At 34.5% G+C, this 26,124-nt stretch overlaps 1 protein-coding gene across 1 annotated transcript in view; it reads right to left on the bottom strand.

Moving 5' to 3' along the window:
- LOC141398322 (uncharacterized) overlaps positions 1 to 26,124 on the bottom strand; it is a 229,119-nt gene that overhangs the window by 11,388 nt on the left and 191,607 nt on the right. The window contains exons 5-10 of the mRNA XM_073975606.1: positions 18,936 to 19,450; positions 18,409 to 18,860; positions 14,707 to 15,023; positions 14,445 to 14,634; positions 13,301 to 14,380; positions 23 to 7,257 (exon numbers count right to left, since the gene is read on the bottom strand). Coding sequence (XP_073831707.1) covers positions 23 to 7,257; positions 13,301 to 14,380; positions 14,445 to 14,634; positions 14,707 to 15,023; positions 18,409 to 18,860; positions 18,936 to 19,450 — 9,789 coding nt within the window. The remainder of the gene's footprint in view (positions 1 to 22; positions 7,258 to 13,300; positions 14,381 to 14,444; positions 14,635 to 14,706; positions 15,024 to 18,408; positions 18,861 to 18,935; positions 19,451 to 26,124) is intronic.

Here is a 26,124-nt window from a genome sequence, read left to right as displayed (position 1 = left end):
GGGGTTTTCAATAAAAAATTACCAAATTCCGCATTGATTTCCTTAGCCTGTTCTGAAACGTCGGCATTTTCTGTCTCGGCCTCAACACCATTCAAATGATTGTTGCTAATATTGAAAACATCATGGATCTGTTTGGCTACATCAACGTTAGTGGGTATGGCAGCAACATCGACGTCGGGACTAATGGGACTGACATAGGTTATGGGTGAATCTTTGTAGTATTGATAGTATTTACGACGATGATAAATTGGCAATGAAAGATCATCTCCTGTCTCTGGTGCTGATGGGGGTTTTATTTCACTTTCAGCTCCGGCGGTCAACTTATTTACCGCAAAGGCCAATTGATTGCGCAGAAGACCCAAAGAATCAGCTGTTTCTAAAATATCACCAGCATTTTCAGAGCTTGAAGCTTCAGTAGGTTCTTCTGTGGTAGGGGTTTCTGTCTTGGGTTCTTCGGTGGTTGTGGTGGTTGTAGTGCGGGGTTCTTCGGTGGTGGTGGTTGTCGTGGGTTCCTCAGTGGTTGTTGTTGTCAAGGGTTCTTCTGTGGTACTGGTGGTTGTTGTCTGAGCTTTACCAAATTTACTAAACTTGTTTAGAACTTTTGTTTTCTCCGCCTTCTCATCTGAGGTTTGATTTTCCTCCACAGATTGTACATTCACTGTAGTGGTCTTCACGGGCCTGGCAATGGCTCCCGCAAAATTTCCCAAAGGCCTCTTAAAGGCAAAGTTTCTTCTAGTTGTTGATTCTGTTTCCTCAGTTGTTACTGGAGCAGCAGTGGTTGTTGTTGTGGTGGTGGGACGTTTAAGGGCAAAATTGCGCCTAGTTACGGTCTTTACTTCTTCTTCTTGCGCAACAATTTCTTCCTCTTGTTCGCCAGCATCATCCTTTGAAGAACTTTTAACCCTTGTCAATTTGGTGGGCTGGGCCTTGCCATTGACGGTCTTGGTCTCCCGGACCTCCGTAATGGTGGTGACAATAGGTGCTTCGGTTGGCAATACCGTTTCAATTTCTTCAATCTCCTCAGTTTCGGTAATTATATCTGGACGGCGTATAATCTTTCTACGTTGCTTTTGACCCTGGGGTTCGGCTTGAGTTTGCTTATTACGTTTATAGGCCAAATCTAAAGCCAACAATGAAGATAGATCTTTATCTTGGAATCTTGCCGAACCACGATTATGAGTTCTTGGTCTCTTGGTGGTGACGGGAGTTTCAGAGGCCTCAATTTCATCCTCATAGATTGGTTCCTGTTTCTTAATGATTTTAGTCTTGATGCGACGTATGGTCTTTACTGTACCGGGACCGGTGGGCACGGTTTCGATGGTAATGGTTTTGATTCTCTTTGAGCCATCTTCCAAGATGTCGACTTCTTCAGTTTTGCCACTATCCAGAAGGCTGGTGCGTGAGGGTTTGCCACGACGAGTTGTGGATGTTGTTGTGGATTTCCTTGTTTCCGTGGTCTGTTGCGAGGTACGGAATTTAGTTTTTGATCTATCGATGGTCGTTGAGGTTCTGCTGGAAGTCTTATCATTTTCGGAACTTTCTACTTCTTCGCCTGTGGGCTTAGTTTCTTGAGTTGGAGTACGAGTTCGTTGAGTGCCGCCGAATTTACGATTGCCGGCAAAGTTGGACTTCCTGGTTGGCGAACTGATTGGAACCTTTCCGCTATCCTCTTCTTCTTTCGTACGAGAAGATGAGGCAGCTGAAGTACTGCTAACCTGGGTCTTGCGATTTCTAAACAAAAGACGATTGGCAATTTTCCTATCGGCGTTTTCACTTTCCTCACCAGTTGCACCTAAGGTCTTGACAACAGTTGTGGTGGTTGTGGTGCTGGTCTTTGTGGACTTGTCAGTGCCTTCCACGCCAGATTCACCTCTCTCACTTGCCGTAGCATTGTTAAGAAGGGCTGCAGTGTCCAAAGTTTCCGTTGTGGTGATTTCAGTTACATTTTGTTGACTTCCCAAACCTTGTCCCAGGGAAACTGTGGCTTCTTGACCTCCAGAGTTTGCTTTATTTTGCACCTTTTGAATACGCTTGCGCACAACAACCTTCCTGCGGCCATTAACGGTTTCCCTGTTATCAGTTGGCTGTTGCGTTGTTCCAAATTTACGTACCACCTTACCAGAACTTTCAATTTCAATTTCCTGACTTTGTTGCTGTGTGGAAGTTTTGCTTAAAGGTTTGCGGAATCGACCATTACCCTGAGAAGTTTTTTCAACAGTGGTTGTGGTAACGGTTGTTCGTGATTTACCCTTGCCAGATTCTTGTTCATTTTCTTCATGGAGGGTATCCAAACCCGTTCCTATTACTTTACTTAGTTCTGCTTCGCTTTGTTCGCTGGTTTCGGGTTTAACTGTCGTTTTGTGTGATTTTTCTCCGTTTTCGCTTTCTTCGGTAATGACTTTGTTAATAGGTTTACTGCCACCTTCTTCTTCTTCGACAATTTCCTGAACTGTGGTGGTGGTTATTATCATGCGAATTTTATTTTGACCTTCTAGGGCTTCAGATTCCTCAGTAGTGGTGGTGATTGTTTTCATTTTACCATCTTCGGTAACTTCTTCCTTAGTGTCAGTAGTTGTGCTAGAACCAAGAGATTTTATTTTGGCTTCTTCCTCAGTGGAGACATTGGTTGAAGGAACTTCTGTAACCGCTTGCTCGGTAATGGTTCCGCTCAACCTTTCGCTTTCATTATCGTTTCCTGTTGATGATTTAACTACAGTTCCCTTAACCTTTCCGCTACTTTCCTGCTCCACATGTTCCTCGGTGGTTGTGATTTTGCTTACTGGTCTGCGTCTTTGGCCATTACTCTCCTCAGTTGTTACTGTTTCCTTGGTAATGGTTTTGGTAATAGGTCTTCGCACTCTGCCGCTTCCTTCATGTTCAATTACCTCTTCTTGAGTTGTGGTTTTGATTACTGGGCGGCGTCTTTGGCCATTACTTTCCTCAGTTGTCACAGTTTCCTCGGTTATGGTTTTGGTAATGGGTCGGCGTCTCTTGTCATTATTTTCTTCACTTACTACAGATTCTTCGGTAATGGTTTTGGTAATGGGTCTGCGCCGCTTACCATTACCAAACTTCAATTGATTTTGAGATTTACCCTGTTGCTTGGCCAGGTCAATGGCCAGTAGCGATGACAAATCTCCCTTTTCCACTGGACGATAGGTGCCGCGATTTATAGATTTTTCCTTGCTTTCTTCCTCATGTGATGCTTCTTCTACTACCAGGTCTTCAAGTTTTCCAGTTTCACCTTTCAATTTCAAAGTCTTGGTTTCAGTTTCTATAACTTCTTGAGCTTGTTGTCCCTGTTCTTCCTCCAGATCTTCGGTAATAATAATCGTTTTGATTTTCTTTTTGGTAATAATGGTACGCCTCTTGCCATTGACAATTTCCGTGTGAGTTGTGACTTCTTCATCACCTTCCTGTTCCTCTATGGCCTGATGATGGCCACTTGGCACCAAGGGTTTACGTTGGGCGCCATTACCAAATTCTTGTTGCTGTTTCTTGGCCACATCTAAAGCCAATAGAGATGATAAGTCACCCTTTTCGGTGGGACGATAGGTGCCACGAGAAATGTTTCCGATTGTAGTCTTCTCTGAGGTTTCTTCCGATTCCTTAGTCTCAAGGGATTGAGTTTCATGTTGAACTTCGGTCTCTGTTTTTTCTTCCTGGGATTTATTGTTTGCCTCCAAAGGTGCTGGTGTGGTGGTTGATACCCGAGTTTTGAATAAAATGCGTCTTGTGGTCTCCACATCCAAAGGTTTAGCGGTGGTGGTAGTTTGGGGTTCTTCAGTCTTGGTTTCTTCGCTGGAAGAACTTTGAGTTTGTTGACCTCCTCTCGATATTGTCTTATAAGTTTTTGATCCTGATTGATTGGCAAATGTGCTAGATTGCTCTTGAGTTTGACTTTCTTCATGACCACTTTCAGCCTGATAAACTTGTCCACCTCTTGAGATTTCTTTAAAGGCTTTGCTTTCAGTTGTTTTGGTTTCGTGTTCCGAATCTTCCTGACTTTCATTACCTTGCTGATAGACTTGGCCACCTCTTGATATAACCCGGTAAGGTTTCTCTCCCACACTTTCTTCCACCACAGTTGTGGTTGTTGTAATAATATCCCGACCATTATTCTTGGTAAATGCCGATAATTCCTCTTCAGTCAAATGGACACCACTGCCATCACGCACAATGGCCTTGTAGGGAATATTTTCGGTACTGCTGGAATAACGAGTGCGTGTTGTGCTGGCGGAATTCTTTTCTTCTTCTAATGAAGCATGCGTAGCAGAACCGCGGTTACGGGTAATTGTGGTATAGGTTTTCTTGCCATGGGCCTCATGGGAAGATTCTGCGCCACCATCGCTTTCAGTAGAATGTTCACTGCCTTCGGATCCTCCAAGTGTTGTTGTGGTTTGAGTACGTTTTATGGTGCTGTAAGATTTCGATCCGCTGGATCCATCATTGACATGCTGCTCAGCTTCATTGCTGACTTGTGTATTCCGGTTGGAACCTCGACTAATGGTGCTATATGTTTTCTTTTCAGGCGATTCGTTTGATTCTCCACTTGTGGAGCCCCTAACTTGACCACGTTGTATGGTGGTATATGACTTGCCGCCATTGCTAGCAATGCCATTACCGCTATCAGATTCCTCCGTGGTTGTTACAGTGGTGATGGTTTTAACACGTTTTATGGTTCCATCGCCATCAGTTAAGCCATCCTCATTTGTGGGGTGATGGGTACGTTTAATGGTGGTATACGATTTAATGGCCTTTCCAGAATTTTCACGGCTTGATTCCGAACTTCCCAATTCTTCGGATGGTTTCACAGTTTCAGTTTGATCTGCTTCAGTTACAGTTTCAGTGTGCGTTTCTACTGCGGATGATTTTTCCGTAACTTTTTCTGCAGATTGAGTTTGAGTTTCTTCTGCTGAGGATTTCTCCAAAGATGTTATGGTGGTTTCAGACTTAACTTCCGATTGATTTACATTTTCAGTTTGAGGTCTCTCCGTTGAGGATTTCTCCGAAGAATCCAAGCTACCCGATTCACTTACAGTCTCACTTTGAGTTTCTTCTGTGCTAGAATTAACCTCCGATTGATTAACACTTTCAGTTGGAATTTCCTCCTTGGAAGATTTATCCAAAGAATCCGAGCTATCCGATTGAGTTGCAGTTTCACCTTGAGTTTCTTCTGTGCCAGAACTAACCTCCGCTTGATTTACATTTTCAGTTTGAATTTCCTCCTTGGAAGATTTTTCCAAAGAAGAATCCGAGCTACCCGATTGACTTACACTTGCACTTTGAGTTTCAACTACGCTGGATTCTTCATGTTTACTTGTCTCCACACCGCTGTGGCTGCGATTCAAGCTGACATATTTCTTTTGATATTCCAAGGCGCCATGATTATCTTCGAAACTATTTACTTGCCCATGTTGAGTCGATGTTTCTGTTACACTTTGTAAGGAGCTGCTGTTCTCTTCCGTGGCCCCAACACTTTTTTCGACGTTTTCCAAACCTTTCACATTTTCATTACCTGTACTTTGTTCGGTCTTAACCTCACTTTTATTATTATTATTATTAACTACCTTAAGAATGGGAATTTCAGTGGTGGTTTCAATTGATACCTCCAATTCAGGGATGGTTGTGGTAGTGGTAGGTATTGTTTCGGTGGTGGTAGTGATAGTGGGGGAATTTATATTAAGATTAGATTCTTGTGTATTTTCATGCCTTAATTCTAGGTTAACTTCTGTATTACCCTCTAAACCAACAACTACTACGTGTCCTTGTCCCTCATGTTCATTTGTGTCTTGTTGTTTTGTTTCTTGTGAGTCTTGGTGATTCAAACTAGAGTTGTGCTTATTAGCAGTGCTTGAGACAGCTTCACTCTCTTCAGTAGTAGTGATAGTTTGAGAGGAAGCATCTCCGTCACTTGCAGACTCAGTAGTGGTGGTAACAATTTCAGAGAGGATTGTATTCGAACTCACCTTTTTGATTTGTGTATTAACGGCAGCTTTAAGTTTTGTCGATTTTCCTACACTTGTTTTAACTTCTACAGTAGCGGGTGCTTCTGTAGTTGTTGTTGTTGTTGACGTCGAAGCTGTGGGTCTAGTACGTTTTTTGGGAAAACCAAATGGTCTTGGACTAGATACAGTACCCAGGAATTCACTATTTACAGTTTCGGTAGTGGGTGTTACTTCTGTAGATGTGGTTGTAGTTGTTTTTGTCTGTTGTGAAGAACGATTTAGTAAAATCTGTTGCCTAGTTCGCAGAGGTCTTCTAGAACTAGCTGGAGTTGTACTATCAACTTCAGGAGTTTCAGTTGTTGTGCTTGTTGTTGTTTTAGTTAAACGAGTACGGGTGTGTATTGGTCTTTGTGTAGGAGTGTTGATTGTGGTTGTTGTGGGAGGCTCTGTTGTTGTTGTTGGTGTGATTCTTGTTCTTGTTCTATACACAGTCTTTTGACGTTCCTTAATAACTACATTTACCTCATCATCATTGACATCGGCTTCGTCTGGTTTGTTGGTCGTTGACGATGTTGCTGTCGTTCTTGTTGTTGTCAAACGACTGCTGCTGTCTTGACCAGACTCCGTTGTAGTTATGGAATTAAGGGAGGATATAGCAGAGGAGGGGGAGGAGGTGGGGGAGGATTCAGTCATAAGGGAATTGATTTTCAGGGAAAGGTCAATGGTTTCAGGGTCCATGTCCGAACTGTCATTTACACGTGGTGGTGCTGTTGTCAAGTCCAATGGTGTTGTCGTCGTGGTGCTAGTCGCAGTCAGGGGTGTTTCAGTGGTTGTAATTTCAGGGTTAGTAGGTGTAGGTGTGTAGGTGGTACTATGGATTATGGGAGTGTCTGAGGGTGTAGTGGTGGTGGTATGGGATGTTACAATAGTTTCAGGTGTAGTAGTATCTAAAATAACTTGTGGACTAGTGGTAGTGGTGATTATTGGAGTCTCTGTAGATGTAGATGTTGTTGTTGTTGTGCTCAAAACTGCTTCACTTGTTGTTGTTTCTGTAGCTGTTGTTTCAGTTTCAGGTGAGGTTGTAGTTGTTGTTCTACGACCTATTGTGGCATAGGTCTTCTGTGTATTACTGTTGTTGTTCGTGGTGATTGTGGTTGTTGTTGTAGTAATATCTTGTGTGCTCGATTTATTATCAGTCTTTACTTGTACCGTATTTTCATGATCCAGATTATCCTCTTCATCGTCATCATCGGCTTGTGAAGCTTCCGTTGTGGTCTTGGCTGGCCTAGAACGTTCCAAATACTTATACCTATTGGTAAAAGAAGAATTATAGAGAAAAAGAAAAATTTTTAGCTTTGATTCAAATATTGAGAAATTTTTCTTAAGAAACATAAAAAAATTATGGGAAAAATTTATTCATTTTCCTAAAAAAAAAATAAAAAATTAAAGTTCGATGGGAACGGCAATATTGTAATAACTTCGGTATATCGAAGCATTTTCAGAGAAGCCACTTCCACACCTAATATGACATTCCTTTTTTATTTGGAAAACATCTTCCACCATTCAGCTCAACTCGAACGGGACATTAATGAAAAATTCTTTAGAATTCTGGTTCTTCTCTTGAAGATATGTTTACCAAACAAACAACTATATATGTATCTCGATGAATGATTTTTAGAAAATTTTGGTGCCTGGGTGATTTTTCAAACAAAAGTTCAGGTTTTACATTTTCCTCCATTGGTCTGCCAGATTTTTCCAAAGAAATAGAGCTACCCGACTGACTTACAGTTTCTCTCTGAGTTTTTGCCTGTGCCTATGAGATTTCGTACATACAAGAGGTCTGTATAGGTAGGTGATAGTTGTAATAACACATCAAAACCAATTCTAGTACTTTCATGGGCCTCTAATATATGGAAATAGTATTAATTGACCAAAGGACATCGAAATATTCAAAGTAAATTATTACCAACAAAAGCGACCTCTAACCGTGAACATTCAGAAGATGATTCGTGTCTAGGGTACATATGTGATTTTTCATGGACTGTTTTAATAGGTTGGCAATGTCATTTTAGATTGATAACTATGTATGTGTGTCTAGACACAAACCTTACAAACCGCCTAGTAACAATTTAAAAAGTATTTTGGTCGGTGTTACAACGTTTTCTTACTATAACCCTAGTGTAATAACGCTTTGCACGCGGCTTCATATTTACCTATTTACATTCTGTGGGAAATGCAAACGCGAAAAGTGGAACGCTTCACACAAAAATCATTTACTTTTTCAAATGAAAAGTTCTTTAGACATGTCCGAAAATTCTACCCTGTTTCCTTGATGAATTATTTTTTATTGGAAGTTTCGCTTCATGGGGCTTCGCATATTTTTTATTAAAAGATACTTTTGACGACATAGATGAAAACCAACTAAATAGTTTGTGGAGTTTCAATTAGGGATAGGCAAGTAGACTTTAGTAGTAGTCTAAAAAACGGAATCGTCTTTTGGTTATAGAGAAAATTGAAAAGTCGACTTTTCATGCTCATTATTCGATTTTCATACCCATGATTCTTTATATAATACGTTTTGATATGACACCCTCTTTTGACAACAATATGCAATAAAAATTGAAAAATCTTCTTTGCAGGTGAAGGCAAGAATCGAAAAATCTAATCGACTGACTTTAATCTTCGTCTGCGTATCCCTAGTTTCAATTACACGGGGCTTTTATCACAACCTAAGATGTGAATCGACTGTTGTTCTCTTGAAAAAGTATTTCCGAAGAATCTGGGATTATTATGTAAGAAATAAAAGCTGCCCAAATACCCAACAAATTATTGAAATGAAAAGTTTGTTTTTCGAAAGCCTGGACATTTTTCGCTAAAAAGCGTCTACCTAAGTAGTGTATTGCTGACGACACAGACAAAACCGCATTAAAATAGTTCCATTAGATTCTAATAGATGACGTCTTTGTCGATACCCAAGACACAAACATTATCCAAGTCACATATTCTTGTAAGGTATTGCTCAAGTGTGTGGGTAAGTTTTTTTGCGAAAAAAATTTAACTCTGAATTATTTTTATGAGAAAGGTTTCTTCATGAAGACGTGGTTAATGTTTTCAATACAAATATCTGCCTAAGAAGGGATGAAACAAACGAAAATCACTCAAGTAGTTCCAGTAATTTCCATTAGATGTGGTTTCTGTCGATATCCAAGACATTAATGTTTGATTTTATAGCTGATTATTCTATACGACGCTTTTGTCGATAACCAAGGCGCAAACCTTATATAATCATCGTCATATCCAAGTCACTTAACCGGGTTTCCCTTGAAAAATAACCTCCAAGAAGTTGGCTTTTTTAAACATTTTTTCTTCGATAAGTGAATTGAAAAGTTTGTACAGCATGCGATGGCCAAGACGAATTGTCTTAGATGACACTTTTATCGTCGCTTTTGTCGATAACCAAGGCACAAACCTTATATAATTATCGTCACATCCAAGTCACTTAACTGGTTATCCCTTGAAAAAATAACCTCCACAAAGTTGTTTTTTTTTTTTTTTTGAAAAACACTTTTTTCTTCGATAGGTGAATTGAAAAATTTTTACAGCAATGCGATGGCCAAGACGAATTGTGTTAGATGACACTTTTATCGTAATCCAACACAAAAATATTATGCAACTGGGAGGACTCAAGATAAGCTTACAATACTTGAATAACTTAACATTTTTCTTACGAGCTAAAAATTCTATATACCCTACAGCAGAAATTCAAGAATCTGAGGAAACAGCCATTCTTTAAAAGGTGAATGCAATTGTTTGTGGGAAAATCTTAACCCAAGTAGCTGAGGGTCTTGGGTTTTTTAAAGTTATTTTTCTCTTTTGATGTTGCTTTTGTAGTTGGTTAAGAAGATATCAATTTTCAAACAGCTGGAACAGTTTTTTGGAGCAAAAAGTACTATGCTGAAGATGTACAAAATCTGCTTACATATGGTATTTGTACGATACAAACGTTTTTATTAGATGACGCTTTTTATTCCCAAGATTCACACCTTATTTTCATAATGATCTACATATTCATGGCACATATCTTCTGTCGTAAATCCCAGAAACTATTTAAATGGTTCTAACAAAGTTTGAAGTTGCTACTCAACATTTTTTCAGGAAAGCAACTGAGCAAAAATCTCTGCCTTATTTTCCTTAATTTTTATTAGAAACGTCAACACCAAGTGCCTGAGGCATCTCTTCCATACAAAACTGCTTTCTGAAATACAGTTTTTGTTTCGAGAATCAGTTGATGATTATACCTTTAGATGGTGCTGCTATTGATATCCCAGACATGAACCCTTTGTCTATAAGGCACTCACAACATTCATAACAGTGATCTTCCCTTCCCCACTTTAAGTGAAGCGTTTATTAGCTTCAGGGACCTGTAGTCTGAACGTCCTCTATGTCGTCACGAATGCCCTAGTAATCCAACAGAGAAATTCTGAGCACAGGTACTGAAAATTCTCGGAACTGAGAAAAATTTGTTGCCTGATGCATCAGGTCCGTACAAAACAGTTTCCTTAAGAAAGTGTGTATGTGAAGAAACTGGCCAAAATCACACTGGATGGCGCTAGTGTCGATATCCAACACACAAATGTCATGTCAATGTCACCATATCTACCACAGTAACCTTCCCTTTAAGAGAGGTTTCTTATGTGTCACCAGAATTACCCTTCTTTTAGCCTTAGTCACTTATAAATTCCAAATGTGCAATTAAAAAATCGTTGATTTTTTTTTTTGAAATTGTTCTGGTTTTCGGAGGATGAAATCCAATTGAAACATTCTAAACTGAGGTACATGAAACCTTTTGGTGCATCTTAAGTAGAGTTTTTATGGTGACGTAATTGAAAACACCAAAAACGTTTGTCTAGAAAGGCACTCTCAGTATCCATGACTGTGACCTTCCCTTTAAAAGTGTTTTTGTCTCGGTCGCTAACCTAAGAAGCGTTTATTAGGCCCATTCATTTAAAATTCCTAAAATAAAATTCCTGGTTTTTTTATTTCGATTTCTTCTTTATCGCCATATCTAAACCAAGTATGGAATTCAATAAAAACATTTTTCGAAACTAAAAAATCTCTCGAGGAGTGTGAGAAATGTTTCCTGTAGGAAAACGTCATTCGCAATGGTCTGCTTGTAGGGAAAATCTAGATATACTTGTCTAAGAACATTCTTCTACAGGTTTTTCAGTGTTATTTTAGAACGGCAAGTATGTACGTAAGGTTTGTGCTTAGGATAACAATCTAACGCCATCTATGGGCGATTAAAAACTAATGTGTTGTGATTCTTTAAAAAAATATTTTTTAAAAATCCACGTTTATAGGTCTCATAATCCCTCAAAAATATTCTCTATGCAATCCAGGTTTTCAGACCTGATAATCCATTAAAATATGTTTTTAAAAATCCATGTTTCTAAGTTTGATGATCCCTCAAGACTTGTTTCTTTAACAATGTCCTACGCTATAGATTCTAAACGAGGCTTAAAAATATTCTTATGAAGTGTTTCAATAGGTTGGCTATGTTCTTTAAGATTAGTACCGATGCGTGTGAGGTTTGTGCCTTAGATAATAATCTAGCTCCGTCTAGTGGTAATTTAAGAACTATTTTGTTAGTGTTACATCGCTGTCGTTCTAATATGATCGAGGTGTAATAACGCTTTTGCGTGCACCTCCACAGTTTTTACTTAATCTACAACTAATTACCAAGAGGTATACTATATATTAACCAAGTAAAAAGGTGTCAGTCGGCTTTGCCGACAGACCCTCAGCCAATGTGAATTGAAACTTTCATCAGCATTTTGTGGCCCTTTTTCAACATTTCAACTTTCCGACAAAAATGTGGATTAGGAATTAACACAAATGTTGAACTTTTGTGGGGGAGGTACCCTTACGGAGAACCGATATGGGCCATTTTAGAAGTTATACTAAATTTTGACAAAATATTAGGAGATCCAAAGTTTGGACCGAATTGATTGCACCATTCAAGTGATATCATCCTAACATTTTAGTGACATTTTTTAAATATTGGGGAGAAGTACCGGAACTTGGGGACCGGTGTTGCCCCATGAAACTAAGTTTGGATAAAATATGACGAAGGCCAAATGTTGCACCAAATCGGTAGAACAGTTCGAGAGCCACATATGGTGACATAGGGCTTTTTACACCTTTCGGGATGTTTTCCCAAGAAATATGGATCTGCTCCTAAAAAAACTTTTACCGTCGTAATGGAGGTAGTGAATGCAAATCTCTTCAACAAAAATCAAAGTGATGAGAAAGCAGGTCTTAAAGTGAACTTATCCGAAATTTTGTATGGAAGGTACCCAAAGGAGTGCACAAATATAGTCCATATTCGAACCTGATCTATATCTGGTAGATATATTAGGATGTGCAGAGTATGGATTACATCAGTCACTCCCTTCAAGAGTTATCGTGCGCATATTTTTTCCGAAGATTTTTGAATTTTTGTGATGGAGGTAACCGAAGGAGTGGACCGACATGGTTTATCTTCGAACTTAAACTATGTTTGGACAAAATATTACGAAGGCCAAATTGTGGACCGAACGGATCTGCCGTTCGAGTTTTATCTTGCGCTCCAATCACTAAACCCGGTGTCATAGGGGTTTTTTGCACCCTTCAGGCTATTTCCTCAGGAAGTATGGACTTGCCCCTTATGAAACTTGTACCGTCGTATGGGGGACAGCGAATACAAGTTGCTACAACAAAAATCGAAGCGATTCGATAGCAGGTCCTAAACTGAACTTTTCCGAAATTTTGTGTGCGAGGTACCCGAAGGAGTGGACCGACTAGTCCATATTTAAACTTTATCTAAGTCTAGTGGAACTTTCGCGATGTACAAATTGCCAAATCGGTTACTCCCTTCAAGAGTTATCGTGCGCACAAATTTTCCGAACATTTTCGAACTTTTGTATATGAGGTACCGGAAGGAGTGAATCGGTTGCTCCGTTCGAGAGTTATCGTTTTATCGACTACATTAAACGGAAGAGCAAAACCTTGCTGATGCATCGGCGATTTCGCCGTGAAGTAATTATTACAAGCGTTTTATAATATACATATATGCAAAGGCCTTTGAAAACGATAGGTCACCGATTACAAATGCTGTACTATTGAAAATTCAAGGATTAAATGTGGCTTGCTGCTATAAATTTCAGTCAGTCACCAAGGTCAGAGAAAGTTTTTCGTTAGGAAAATATGATAAACCCAATACAAAAATGTATTCACAAAGCTTTCTTCTAATAAAAACACTCTCTCTCATGATATTAAAACGTTATTTCCATTCACATTTCTTTTCAGCTTACCTTGTAGATCCTGAAGTAACTTCACTGGTTTCGGGTTCCGATGTGGTGGTGCTGCCAACTCTTGAACGATTACGATTCAATGTGCTATATTGTTTCTTTTCACTGACTTCTTTCTCTTCAACCACCGCTTCCTCATCTTCTTCTTCTTCGGCATCTGTTGTGGCTTGGGTAGTTGGTTTGGTGCGGCGTATTGTCGAATAAGTCAATGTTGAACCGGTCGATGGACGTCTTGATGATTTTTCTACTTCATCTTCTTCTTCCGGTTTTGCAACCACTTCCAATTCAGCATCCTCATCTTCAGCTTCAATTTCCGAACGTGATGATTTCTGGCTACCACGATTGCGTGTAATGGTAGTATATTGTTTCTTTTCCTTAAGGAATCCCTCGGATTCAGTCAATTTATCAATGCCCTCATTCTGTGGTCCTTGACGACTGTTACCTCTTACGACGGAAGAATATTTATTATAGGCCGATGTTGAGCTACTTCCAGCATTTCTGGCATCCGTTTCCTCGGACAACAATTCATCTTCCTCACTCTCGTCATTAGTGGTGGTGGAAACGGTTTTAGTTTGGGTTTTAGTACGGAACGAATTACTACTGGTGGAACGCAAACTATTGCGTATGGAATTAATGGCATTGGGTTTGCTCAATACTTTGTCGTACAGTGATTTACTAATGCTGGGCGGTGTGGTGGTTACGGAGGAACTACTGCTACTACCACTACTACTACTGGAGCTGCTGCTCGACTTAATGGCTATGGTGCCGTCATCTTTGCGTAACAAGTGTTTTTCCAATTCTTCAATACCTCCTACCTTGCGTATCAACTCAATGAGTTCCTTGATAACTTTAGGATCTTCTTCGGCATCTTTGTCGGCATGATGTTTGCCTGAGGTGGCATGTTGCTCTTCTTCATCTTCTTCGTATTCTTCATATTCGGGTGCCTCAGTAGTTGTGGTGGTGGTAGTTGATGTGCGGAAGAGAGAATTGCGATTAAGGGCAGCAGTAACACGACTGGGTCGGGGTGTGGTGGTGGTAGTCCTGGTTGTGGGTGCTGCAGTTACTGGAGCCGCAGTGGTCGATCTGAAAGTTAAATAATGGAAATTAGTCATTTCATTTAAACCCTGGAAATGTTGAGGTGCCTTACTTTTTCGTCTTGCAAGGTACATTACGGGCAAAATCACAAGAATCAGCTGCTGGATTGAAATACAAGCCGGAGGGACAAGTAAATTGATGGGCCACAATACCCAATCCCGATGGACCACTGTCCAAACACCAATAGTATTTCTTGCAATCACGTGGATGTTGGAAGAAACCTTCTTCTTCGCATTTGAAATCTGAGGAAAGAGAACAAATTGTTATTAATTTGTATATAGATGCCAGTTTGTTTTTCTTTGAGTATAACATACCAGTTCCTGGATCAGGTGTTGTTGGTGGTGGTGGTGTTGTAGTCCGGCCTCCAATATACAATGATGAACCTTCAGCTTCGGTCAATCTCACAGCCTTGGGAGCTATAGTTGTGGTTGTAGTTGTTGACTGTTGTACCCGTTGACGTGTAGCCTGTGTACCGCTGCCAGTACGTTTTCCCGCAGCCTTGCGTTCAGCATAGGTCAGTTTATGTTCCGTGGCCTCAATTTTATTGCGAGTTGATGAGGTATTTTCACGACTTCTACCGCGGGATGGTTTTTGTGGTGCACTTGGTTTGGAAACTTCATTAATACCAAAGCTAAAAGGGGAAAAAAGGCAGAGAAAGTGATGGTTGACAGGCGGAATTTATTAAAGAGGAGAATATTTGTACGAAAACTTGTTAGAAGATTCATGTCTAGGGTCTGGTGAACCCATTTTTCTAGCAAAGGTTTATGGTTTATAATTCTCAGTAAATGTTTCAATAGGTTGGCAATGTTATTTTAAAGTGGTAAGTACGTACGTGAGGTTTGTGTCCAGGATAACAAGCAAATGCCTTGGTAATTAAATAACTGATTTGGTTGGTGCTACAAATCCTGATAGCCTGATGATCTCTTAAAAATATTTCTTTAAAAGATAGAAGAACTGAAGAATGTTGTTTTCGAGTTCTGAATTTTGCCTCAATTGTCTGTATAGGTCTGAACTTTGCCTTAATGTCCTCTGTATGTCTGAATTTTACCCTAATTGTCTTCTATAGGTCTCTATTTTGCCTGAAATAATCTCTAAAAAATCCACGTTTATTGCCTTAATGGCGCCTCTAAAATAGTCTTTAACAAATCCACGTTTATTGCCTTAATGGCGCCTCTAAAATAGTCTTTAAAAAATCCACGTTTATTGCCTTAATGGCGCCTCTAAAATAGTCTTTAAAAAATCCACGTTTATTGCCTTAATGGCGCCTCTAAAATAGTCTTTAAAAAATCCACGTTTATTGCCTTAATGGCGCCTCTAAAATAGTCTTTAAAAAATCCACGTTTATTGCCTTAATGGCGCCTCTAAAATAGTCTTTAAAAAATCCACGTTTATTGCCTTAATGGCGCCTCTAAAATAGTCTTTAAAAAATCCACGTTTATTGCCTTAATGGCGCCTCTAAAATAGTCTTTAAAAAATCCACGTTTATTGCCTTAATGGCGCCTCTAAAATAGTCTTTAAAAAATCCACGTTTATTGCCTTAATGGCGCCTCTAAAATAGTCTTTAAAAAATCCACGTTTATTGCCTTAATGGCGCCTCTAAAATAGTCTTTAAAAAATCCACGTTTATTGCCTTAATGGCGCCTCTAAAATAGTCTTTAAAAAATCCACGTTTATTGCCTTAATGGCGCCTCTAAAATTGTCTTTAAAAAATCCACGTTTATTGCCTTAATGGCGCCTCTAAAATAGTCTTTAAAAAATCCACGTTTATTGCCTTAATGGCGCCACTAAAATAGTCTTTAAAAAATCCACGTTTATTGCCTTAATGGCGCCTCTAAAATAGTCTTTAAAAAATCCACGTTTATTGCCTTAATGGCGCCTCTAAAATAGTCTTTAAAAAATCCACGTTTATTGCCTTAATGGCGCCTCTAAAATAGTCTTTAAAAAATCCACGTTTATTGCCTTAATGGCGCCTCTAAAATAGTCTTTAAAAAATCCACGTTTATTGCCTTAATGGCGCCTCTAAAATTGTCTTTAAAAAATCCACGTTTATTGCCTTAATGGCGCCTCTAAAATAATCTTTAAAAAATCCACGTTTATTGCCTTAATGGCGCCTCTAAAATAGTCTTTAAAAAATCCACGTTTATTGCCTTAATGGCGCCTCTAAAATAGTCTTTAAAAAATCCACGTTTATTGCCTTAATGGCGCCTCTAAAATTGTCTTTAAAAAATCCACGTTTATTGCCTTAATGGCGCCTCTAAAATAGTCTTTAAAAAATCCACGTTTATTGCCTTAATGGCGCCTCTAAAATATTCATTAAAAAGTCTACGTGTATTGCCTCAAAAATATTCTTTAAAAAGTCTGCGTTTATTGCCTCCAAAATATTCTTTAAAAAGTCTACGTTTATTGCCTCAAAAATATTCTTTAAAAAGTCTACGTTTATTGCGTCAAAAATGTTCTTTAAAAAATCCACGTTTAGTGCTTTAATGGTGCCTCAAAAATATTCTTTAAAAAATCCACGTTTAGTGCTTTAATGGTGCCTCAAAAATATTCAATAAAAATCCACGTTTATTGCTTCAAAGGTGTCTCAAAAATATTCTTTAAAATATCCAGCTGTGCCTCATAAATATTCTTTAAAAAATCCACGTTTATTGCTTTAGTGGTGCTTCAAAAATATTCTTTAAAAAGTCTACGTTTGTTGCTTTAACGGTGCCTCAAAAATATTCTTTAAAATATCCAGCTGTGCCTCATAAATATTCTTTAAAAAATCCACGTTTATTGCTTTAGTGGTGCTTCAAAAATATTCTTTAAAAAGTCTACGTTTATTGCCTCAAAAATATTCTTTAAAAAGTCTACGTTTATTGCCTCAAAAATATTCTTTAAAAAGTCTACGTTTATTGCCTCAAAAATATTCTTTAAAAAGTCTACGTTTATTGCCTCAAAAATATTCTTTAAAAAATCCACGTTTATTGCTTTAACTGTGCCTCAAAAATATTCTTTAAAAAGTCTACGTTTATTGCGTCAAAAATGTTCTTTAAAAAATCCACGTTTAGTGCTTTAATGGTGCCTCAAAAATATTCTTTAAAAAATCCACGTTTAGTGCTTTAATGGTGCCTCAAAAATATTCAATAAAAATCCACGTTTATTGCTTCAAAGGTGTCTCAAAAATATTCTTTAAAATATCCAGCTGTGCCTCATAAATATTCTTTAAAAAATCCACGTTTATTGCTTTAGTGGTGCTTCAAAAATATTCTTTAAAAAATCCGCGTTTATTGCTTCAAAGGTGTCTCAAAAATATTCTTTAAAATATCCAGCTGTGCCTCATAAATATTCTTTAAAAAATCCACGTTTATTGCTTTAGTGGTGCTTCAAAAATATTCTTTAAAAATTGTACGTTTATTGATCTAAAGTTTCCTCAAAAATATTCTTTAAAAAATCCTCGTTTATTGCTTTAACGGTGCCCCAAAAATATTCTATTAAAAAATCCACGTTTATTGCTTTAACGGTACCTAAAAATAGTCTTTAAAAATTCTTTAACAATCCACTTGTGTTGCTTTGACAAACGCGACCTCTAAACGTGAACATCCATGCGAACATTGGATCGTAGATTCATGTCTAAGGAATGATGAACATATTTTCTGGCACTGGGTTCTGGTCTATGACCATATTGCTAATCCTCTGGAAGTGTTTTAATAGGTTGGTAATGTTTTTTAGATTGGCAAATATGTATGGTGCCTAGGATAACAATAAAGTACTGCCTAATTTGGTAAGTGTTACAACGCTTCTTACTATGACCGTAGTGTAATTACGTAAATAGTGTAATAACGCCTTTGCCTGCGTCTCCATATTTACCCTACTAACATCCTTTTCGAAAAGCTTATTCGATGTAAATTCGAAATATGGAGCGTTTTATACAAAATTTAGTTCCTTTTTGAAACTTCTAATGAAAGAAGTCTGTTTTTGCCTTCGTCTCTCTAAAAAGGCCACCTTTCTATTTTTAAAACAAAAATCTTACTTACCCTAAAGCATCCAACATTGCCTCCTTGGCAGCTTCAATCAAAGGATATGCCTTGCCAGTACATGTTCCACGGAAATCATCGTTATCAATGGCCCAGAACATAATACCACCCAAGCCGTTATCCACCACATATTGGGCCTTCTTACGGACAATAGCTTCATCATCATAGCCGACCCATTGATTGCGACGATAGGCATAGGGACCAACAGCATTGGGATTTGGTTGGACCACAGTCCACTCAGGATCTTCTTTGATATTTTGGCAAATTTCATAGTATGCCAAATAACCCTTTTCACGTGTGGCATCACCCTGTTCACCAGGACCCTCTGAGGGAGCACCAATCTCAGTACTTTCTTCATTAATCAAAGTAAATGAACGGCCATAGGTGGGGATACCCAAAACCAGCTTATCACGATCAGCACCAGCATTTAAATAGAATTTAACCGAGTAGTCCTGCAACACAAACGGAAAATTAAATATTTGCAATTAATAAAACTTCTTGCACAATGAAATTTTTGTTGTACTTACAATATTCAATTCAGCATCATAATTATATTCCGACTCTTCTTCCAATGAATACAGCGGAGCATGATGATTAACCGAAGGTTCCGTTGAAGCATGAAAATCGTATGACAACAAATTGAACCAATCCAAATACTTATTCAACTTTGGTATATCATAACCCTTTTCAATGTATTCAATACCCGCTGGCACAGCCATTGTCAATAGCAAACGTGGACGTCCGGTCTTTTCAGCTTCACGTTCAAATTCCGCCCGCAATTCTTGTACAAACTGTGCATAATTTTCTCTATCTTGTGGACGACCACCAGTACGATGGGCCGGGTATTCCCAATCCAAATCGATACCATCGAAATGATTTTGTCGCAAAAACTTTAGAATATTCTTAATGAACTTTTGTCTACGTTCGGCGCTAGCAACCAGGGGTGAAAAGCGTGTGGATGCCTCATTCCAGCCACCAATAGCAATCATAGTTTTCAATTGCTTATTGTATGTTTTTAGGCCAGTGAATTTGGCATAGCCGCCTGTTGGATTGTCGGTGTTTGGCGTTAAGGATGATGATGTAGAGGAAGAGCACGAAATGCAACCAGAAGCCAGACATCCAGATGATGGCCATGAATCGATGATGTTCATAAAATAAGAGATAAAAGGTAAAAAAAAACAAAAGATTATATTTCGGAATGCAAACATCATAAAGAAGCATTTGCAGTGTGGTCTATTGGTGTACAGTGGTTTTAGACAAGAAAAAAAAAATAAATAAATAAACAAAAAATAAACTAACGTCCCTCAAAAAATATTTTTTAAAAATTTTACATCGCTCAAAAATATTCTATAAAAAAATTGATTTCTTCAGAAAATACTTAAAAAAAAAAACTTTTAAAAAAATAAAATACAAGTTCTTCAATCCAGGTGCCTTAAAATATTTTTTTAAAAAATCCAAAAATATTTTTATAATAATCCCAGTCCCTATTTTTTTAATCCAGAAATATTTTTATAATTATCCCCGTCTCTAATTTTGTTAATCCAAAAATATTTTTGAAATCCAAAAAAAAAAAAAAAATAATCCACGCCTCTACATTTTTTAAATCCACGTCCCTAATTTTTTTAATCCAGAAATAGTTTTATAATAATCCCCGTCCCTAGTTTTGTTAATCCAAAAATATTTTTAAATAATCCAGGTTTTTGTTTTTTTAAATCCAAAATATTTTTAAAATAATCCCCGTCCTTATTTTTTAAATCCAAAAAATATTTTCAAAATAATCCACGCCCCTACATTTTTGTTAAACCCACGTCCCTAATTTTTTTTATATCCACGTTCCTAAGAAAATATTTAAAAATCCATGTCCCTGAGAAAATATAAAAAAAATCCACGTCCCTGAGAAAGTATTTAAAAAAATCCACGTTCCAGAAAACATTTTTTAAAAAAGTCTATGTCCCGAAAGCATATTTTTAAAAATATTTAAGTATCAGAAAAAATATTTTTAAAAAAAATTTAGGTCTCTGAAAAAATATTTTACAAACATCCCCGTCCTTGAAAAATAGTTGAATGGTATCTCAAAAAATATTTTTTTATAAATACACGTTGACGATCCCTCAAAAATATCCTTAAAAAATACACGTTGATATTCTTTCAAAAAATATTTTTTTTTAAATCCACGTTGATGATCCCTCCAAAAAAAATAGTCTAAAAAAAAACACTTTCTTTCAAAAAAATTTTTTTAAAAAATACACGTTGATATTCTTTCAAAAAATATTTTTTTAAAAAATACAAGTTGATATTCTTTCAAAACAGATTTTTAAAATATCCACGTTCCTTAAAATATATATTTTTAAAAATCTCTAAAATCGTCTCTAAAATTTTTTAAATCCACGTCCCTTAATTTTTTTAAATCCACGTTTCTCAAAAATTATTTTTTTAAATATCCATGATTCTCAAAAATTATTTTTTTTTAAATATCCACGATTCTCAAAAACTATTTTTTTTAAATATCCACGTTTCATAAAAAAATATTTTTTTTTAAAATTACAGGTTTTTCAAAAAGTTTTTTTTTTTAATCCACGTTTCTCAAAAAATATTTTTTTTTAAAACCCACGTTTCTCAAAATATTTTTTTAAAAATCCACGTTTCTCAAAAAATATTTTTTTAAAATTCCACGTTTCTTAAAAAAATCTTTTTTTTAAATATTTTTTTTTAAAAATCCACGTTTCTCAAAAAATATTTTTTTAAAAATCCAAGCTTCTCAACAAATTTTTTTTAAAAATCCAATTTTCTCAAAAAATATTTTTTCAAAAATTATTTTTTTTTTAAATATCCACGTTTCTTAAAAAATATTTTTTAAGAATTCCAGGTTTCTCAAAAAGTATTTTTTTTTTAAATCCACGTTTATCAAAAAATATTTTTTTAAAAATCCACGTTTCTCAAAAAATATTTTTTTTTTGTAAAAACCACGTTTCTCAAAAAATATTTTTTTTTTAAATATCCACGTTTCTTAAAAAATATTTTTTTTAAATATCCACGTTTCTTAAAAAATATTTTTTAAAAATCCACGTTTCTTAAAAAATATTTTTTAAAAATCCACGTTTCTCAAAAAATATTTTTTTAAAAATCCAAGTTTCTCAAAAAATATTTTTTCAAAAATCCAAGTTTCTCAAAAAATATTTTTTCAAAAATCCAAAAAAAAAAAAAATTTAAAAATCCAGTTTTCTCAAAAAATATTTTTTTTTAAAATCCACGTTTCTCGAAAAATATTTTTTTTAAAAATCCACGTTTCTCGAAAAATATTTTTTTTAAAAATCCACGTTTCTCGAAAAATATTTTTTTTTAAAATCCACGTTTCTCGAAAAATATTTTTTTTAAAAATCCACGTTTCTCGAAAAATATTTTTTTTAAAAATCCACGTTTCTCGAAAAATATTTTTTTTAAAAATCCACGTTTCTCAAAAAATATTTTTTTTTTAAATCCACGTTTCTCGAAAAATATTTTTTTAAAAAATCCACGTCTCTCAAAAAATATCTTTTTTTAAAAATCCACGTCTCTCAAAAAATATTTTTTTAAAAAATCCATGTCACTCAAAAAATATTTTTTTAAAAAATCCACGTCTCTCAAAAAATATTTTTTCAAAAATCCAAAAAAAAAAAAAATTTAAAAATCCAGTTTTCTCAAAAAATATTTTTTTAAAAAATCCACGTCTCAAAAAATATTTTTTCAAAAATCCAAAAAAAAAATTTTAAAAATCCAGTTTTCTCAAAAAATATATTTTTTTTTTAAATCCACGTTTCTCGAAAATTATTTGTTTTAAAAATCCACGTTTCTCAAAAAATATTTTTTTTTTAAAATCCACGTTTCTCAAAAAATATTTTTTTTTAAATCCACGTTTCTCGAAAAATATTTTTTTAAAAAATCCACGTCTCTCAAAAAATATCTTTTTTAAAAAATCCACGCCTCTCAAAAAATATCTTTTTTAAAAAATCCACGACTCTCAAAAAATATTTTTTTTAAAAAATCCACGTCTCTCAAAAAATAACTTTTTTAAAAAATCCACGTCTCTCAAAAAATAACTTTTTTAAAAAATCCACGTCTCTCAAAAAATATCTTTTTTAAAAAATCCATGTCTCTCAAAAAAAAATTTTTTTAAAAATTTTTTTTTTTAAAAATCCACGTCTCTCAAAAAAATTTTTTTAAAAAATCCACGTCTCTCAAAAAATATTTTTTTAAAAAATCCACGTCTCTCAAAAAATATTTTTTTAAAAAATCCACGTCTCTCAAAAAATATTTTTTTAAAAAATCCACGTCTCTCAAAAAATGTTTTTTTAAAAAATCTATGTCTCTCAAAAAATATTTTTTTTAAAAAATCCACGTCTCTCAAAAAATATTTTTTTAAAAAATCCACGTCTCTCAAAAAATGTTTTTTTAAAAAATCTATGTCTCTCAAAAATATTTTTTTTAAAAAATCCACGTCTCTCAAAAAATATTTTTTTAATAAATCCACGTCTCTCAAAAAATGTTTTTTTAAAAAATCTATGTCTCTCAAAAAATATTTTTTTTAAAAAATCCACGTCTCTCAAAAAAATTTTTTTAAAAAATACACGTCTCTAAAAAAATGTTTAAAAAAAAGCCACGTCTCTCAAAAAAAATTTTTTAAAAAAATCCCCGTCACTCAAAAAATATTTTCTTTAAAAAATCCACGTCTCTCAAAAAATATTTTCATAAAAAATCCACGTCTCTCAAAAAAAATTTTTTTAAAAAATACACGTCTCTAAAAAAATGTTTAAAAAAAAGCCACATCTCTCAAAAAATTTTTTAAAAAAATCCACGTCACTCAAAAAATATTTTCTTTAAAAAATCCACGTCTCTCAAAAAATATTTTTTTTAAAAAATTCACGTCTTTAAAAAAATGTTTTAAAAAAAGCCACGTCTCTCAAAAAAAAATTTTTAAAAAAATCCACGTCACTCAAAAAATATTTTCATTAAAAAATCCACGTCTCTCAAAAAATATTTTTTTTAAAAAATCCACGTCTCTCAAAAAAAAATTTTTTTAAAAAATACACGTCTCTAAAAAAATGTTTAAAAAAAAGTCACGTCTCTCAAAAAAAATTTTTTAAAAAAATCCACGTCACTCAAAAAATATTTTCTTTAAAAAATCCACGTCTCTCAAAAAATATTTTTTTAAAAAATCCACGTCTTTAAAAAAAATGTTTTAAAAAAAATCCATGTCTTTAAAAAAATATTTTTAAATAAAACCCAAGTCTCTCAAAAAATTTTTTTAAAAAATCCACGTCTCTCAAAAAATATTTTTTTTTAAAATTCCACGTCTCTCAAAAAATATTTTTTAAAAGATCCACGTCTCTTTTTTACAAAATCCAAAACTACTTATTATAAAATCCACGTCCCTCAAAAAATATTCTTTAAAAATGAACGTTTCTCAAAAAAAAAATTAAAAAATTCACGTATCTCAAAAAAAAATTCTTAAAAACTCTAAGTTTCTTAAAAAATGTTTTTTAAAAAAATCACATCTCTCAGAAATATTTTTAAAAAAATTTGACGTTTCTCAAAAAATATTTTTAAACAAATCCACGTCTCTCAAAAAATATTTTCTTAAAAAATCTATGTTTCTAAAAAAATATTTAAAAAAAAATCCACGTCTCTCAAAAAAAAAAAAATTTAAAAAAATCCACGTCTCTCAAAAAATATTTTTTTTAAAAAATCCACGTCTCTCACAAAATATTTTTTTTTTAAAAATCCACGTCTCTCAAAAAATATTTTTTTTTAAAAATCCACGTCTCTCAAAAAATATTTTCTTTTAAAAAAATCCACGTCTTTAAAAAAATTTTAAAAAAATATCCATGTCTCTCAAAAAATATTTTTAAAAAAACCCAAGTCTCTCAAAAATTTTTTTTAAAAAATCCACGTCTCTCAAAATATATTTTTTAAAAAATCCACGTCTATCAAAAAATATTCTTTTAAAAAATCCACGTCTCTCAAAAAATATTTTTTAAAAGATCCACGTCTCTTTTTTACAAAATCCAAAACTACTTATTATAAAATCCACGTCCCTCAAAAAATATTCCTTAAAAATGCACGTTTCTCAAAAAAAAAAAAATTAAAAAATTCACGTATCTCAAAAAAAAATTCTTAAAAACTCTAAGTTTCTTAAAAAATGTTTTTTAAAAAAATCACATCTCTCAGAAATATTTTTAAAAAAATTTGACGTTTCTCAAAAAATATTTTTAAACAAAACCACGTCTCTCAAAAAATATTTTCTTAAAAAATCTATGTTTATAAAAATATAGTTTTCAAAAAAATCCACGATACTAAACAAATATTTTTTAAAAAATCTATGCTTCTCGGAAAATATTTTTTAAACAATTCACGTTTCTCAAAAAGTACTGTTTAAAAATTCGACGTCCCTCAAAAAATATTGTTTAAACATCCGGCGGCTCTCAAAAGATATTTTTTTAAAAAGTACGTTTTTTTAACAAATTCACTTTTCTCAAAAAATATTGTTTAAAAAAATGCACGTCTATATCCTCTTTACACTGTACCCATCTCCCCACCCCATAAAAATGTCCTGTTTGCTTAAGGTATAAATCATGCCGGCTTTGTGGGTTTTAGCATATTGTTCTCGTTTACCCCTCCCCTAAAACTTTAAACCATATTTGAGTTTCAGTTCCGTCCATACAGACTCTCAATATTAAATATCCTGGATGCTTGCTCTTCATGCAAGAATTTTCCTAATGTTTTTTTTTACATGTACATACAATAAACGTATCGACGGACGGACGCTATATATGGTTTAGTTTGTCCACCACTCTGCTAAATATTCGAGCACTTAGACAGACGCACATACATACCTTGTTCAATATCCTGATATTTATCAAATGGTTTCATTTGATTGTCTTTTGTAAATCCTCCAAATGCGTAAATCAAATGCGTACACAAGTATGGATTAAAAAAATCTCTAAAAAAATGTTTAAAAAAAAGCCACGTCTCTCAAAAAAAATTTTTTTAAAAAATACACGTCTCTAAAAAAATGTTTAAAAAAAAGCCACGTCTTTAAAAAAAAATTTTTTTAAAAAAATCCACGTCACTCAAAAAATATTTTCTTTAAAAAATCCACGTCTCTCAAAAAATATTTTCATAAAAAATCCACGTCTCTCAAAAAAAATTTTTTTAAAAAATACACGTCTCTAAAAAAATGTTTAAAAAAAAGCCACGTCTCTCAAAAAATTTTTTAAAAAAATCCACGTCACTCAAAAAATATTTTCTTTAAAAAATCCACGTCTCTCAAAAAATATTTTTTTTTAAAAATTCACGTCTTTAAAAAAATTTTTTAAAAAAAAGCCACGTCTCTCAAAAAAAAATTTTTAAAAAAATCCACGTCACTCAAAAAATATTTTCATTAAAAAATCCACGTCTCTCAAAAAATATTTTTTTTAAAAAATCCACGTCTCTCAAAAAAAATTTTTTTAAAAAATACACGTCTCAAAAAAATTTTTAAAAAAAAGCCACGTCTCTCAAAAAAAATTTTTTAAAAAAATCCACGTCACTCAAAAAATATTTTCTTTAAAAAATCCACGTCTCTCAAAAAATATTTTTTTAAAAAATCCACGTCTTTAAAAAAAATGTTTTAAAAAAAATCCATGTCTTTAAAAAAATATTTTTAAATAAAACCCAAGTCTCTCAAAAAATTTTTTTAAA

This window comes from Musca autumnalis, unplaced genomic scaffold (genome assembly GCF_047663935.1).
Source record: "Musca autumnalis isolate F117 unplaced genomic scaffold, ASM4766393v1 scaffold_3, whole genome shotgun sequence".
Classification (NCBI taxonomy): Eukaryota; Metazoa; Arthropoda; class Insecta; order Diptera; family Muscidae; genus Musca; species Musca autumnalis.
Note: the sequence above shows the minus strand (reverse complement) of the source record. Positions and strands in the feature narration are given on the sequence as shown.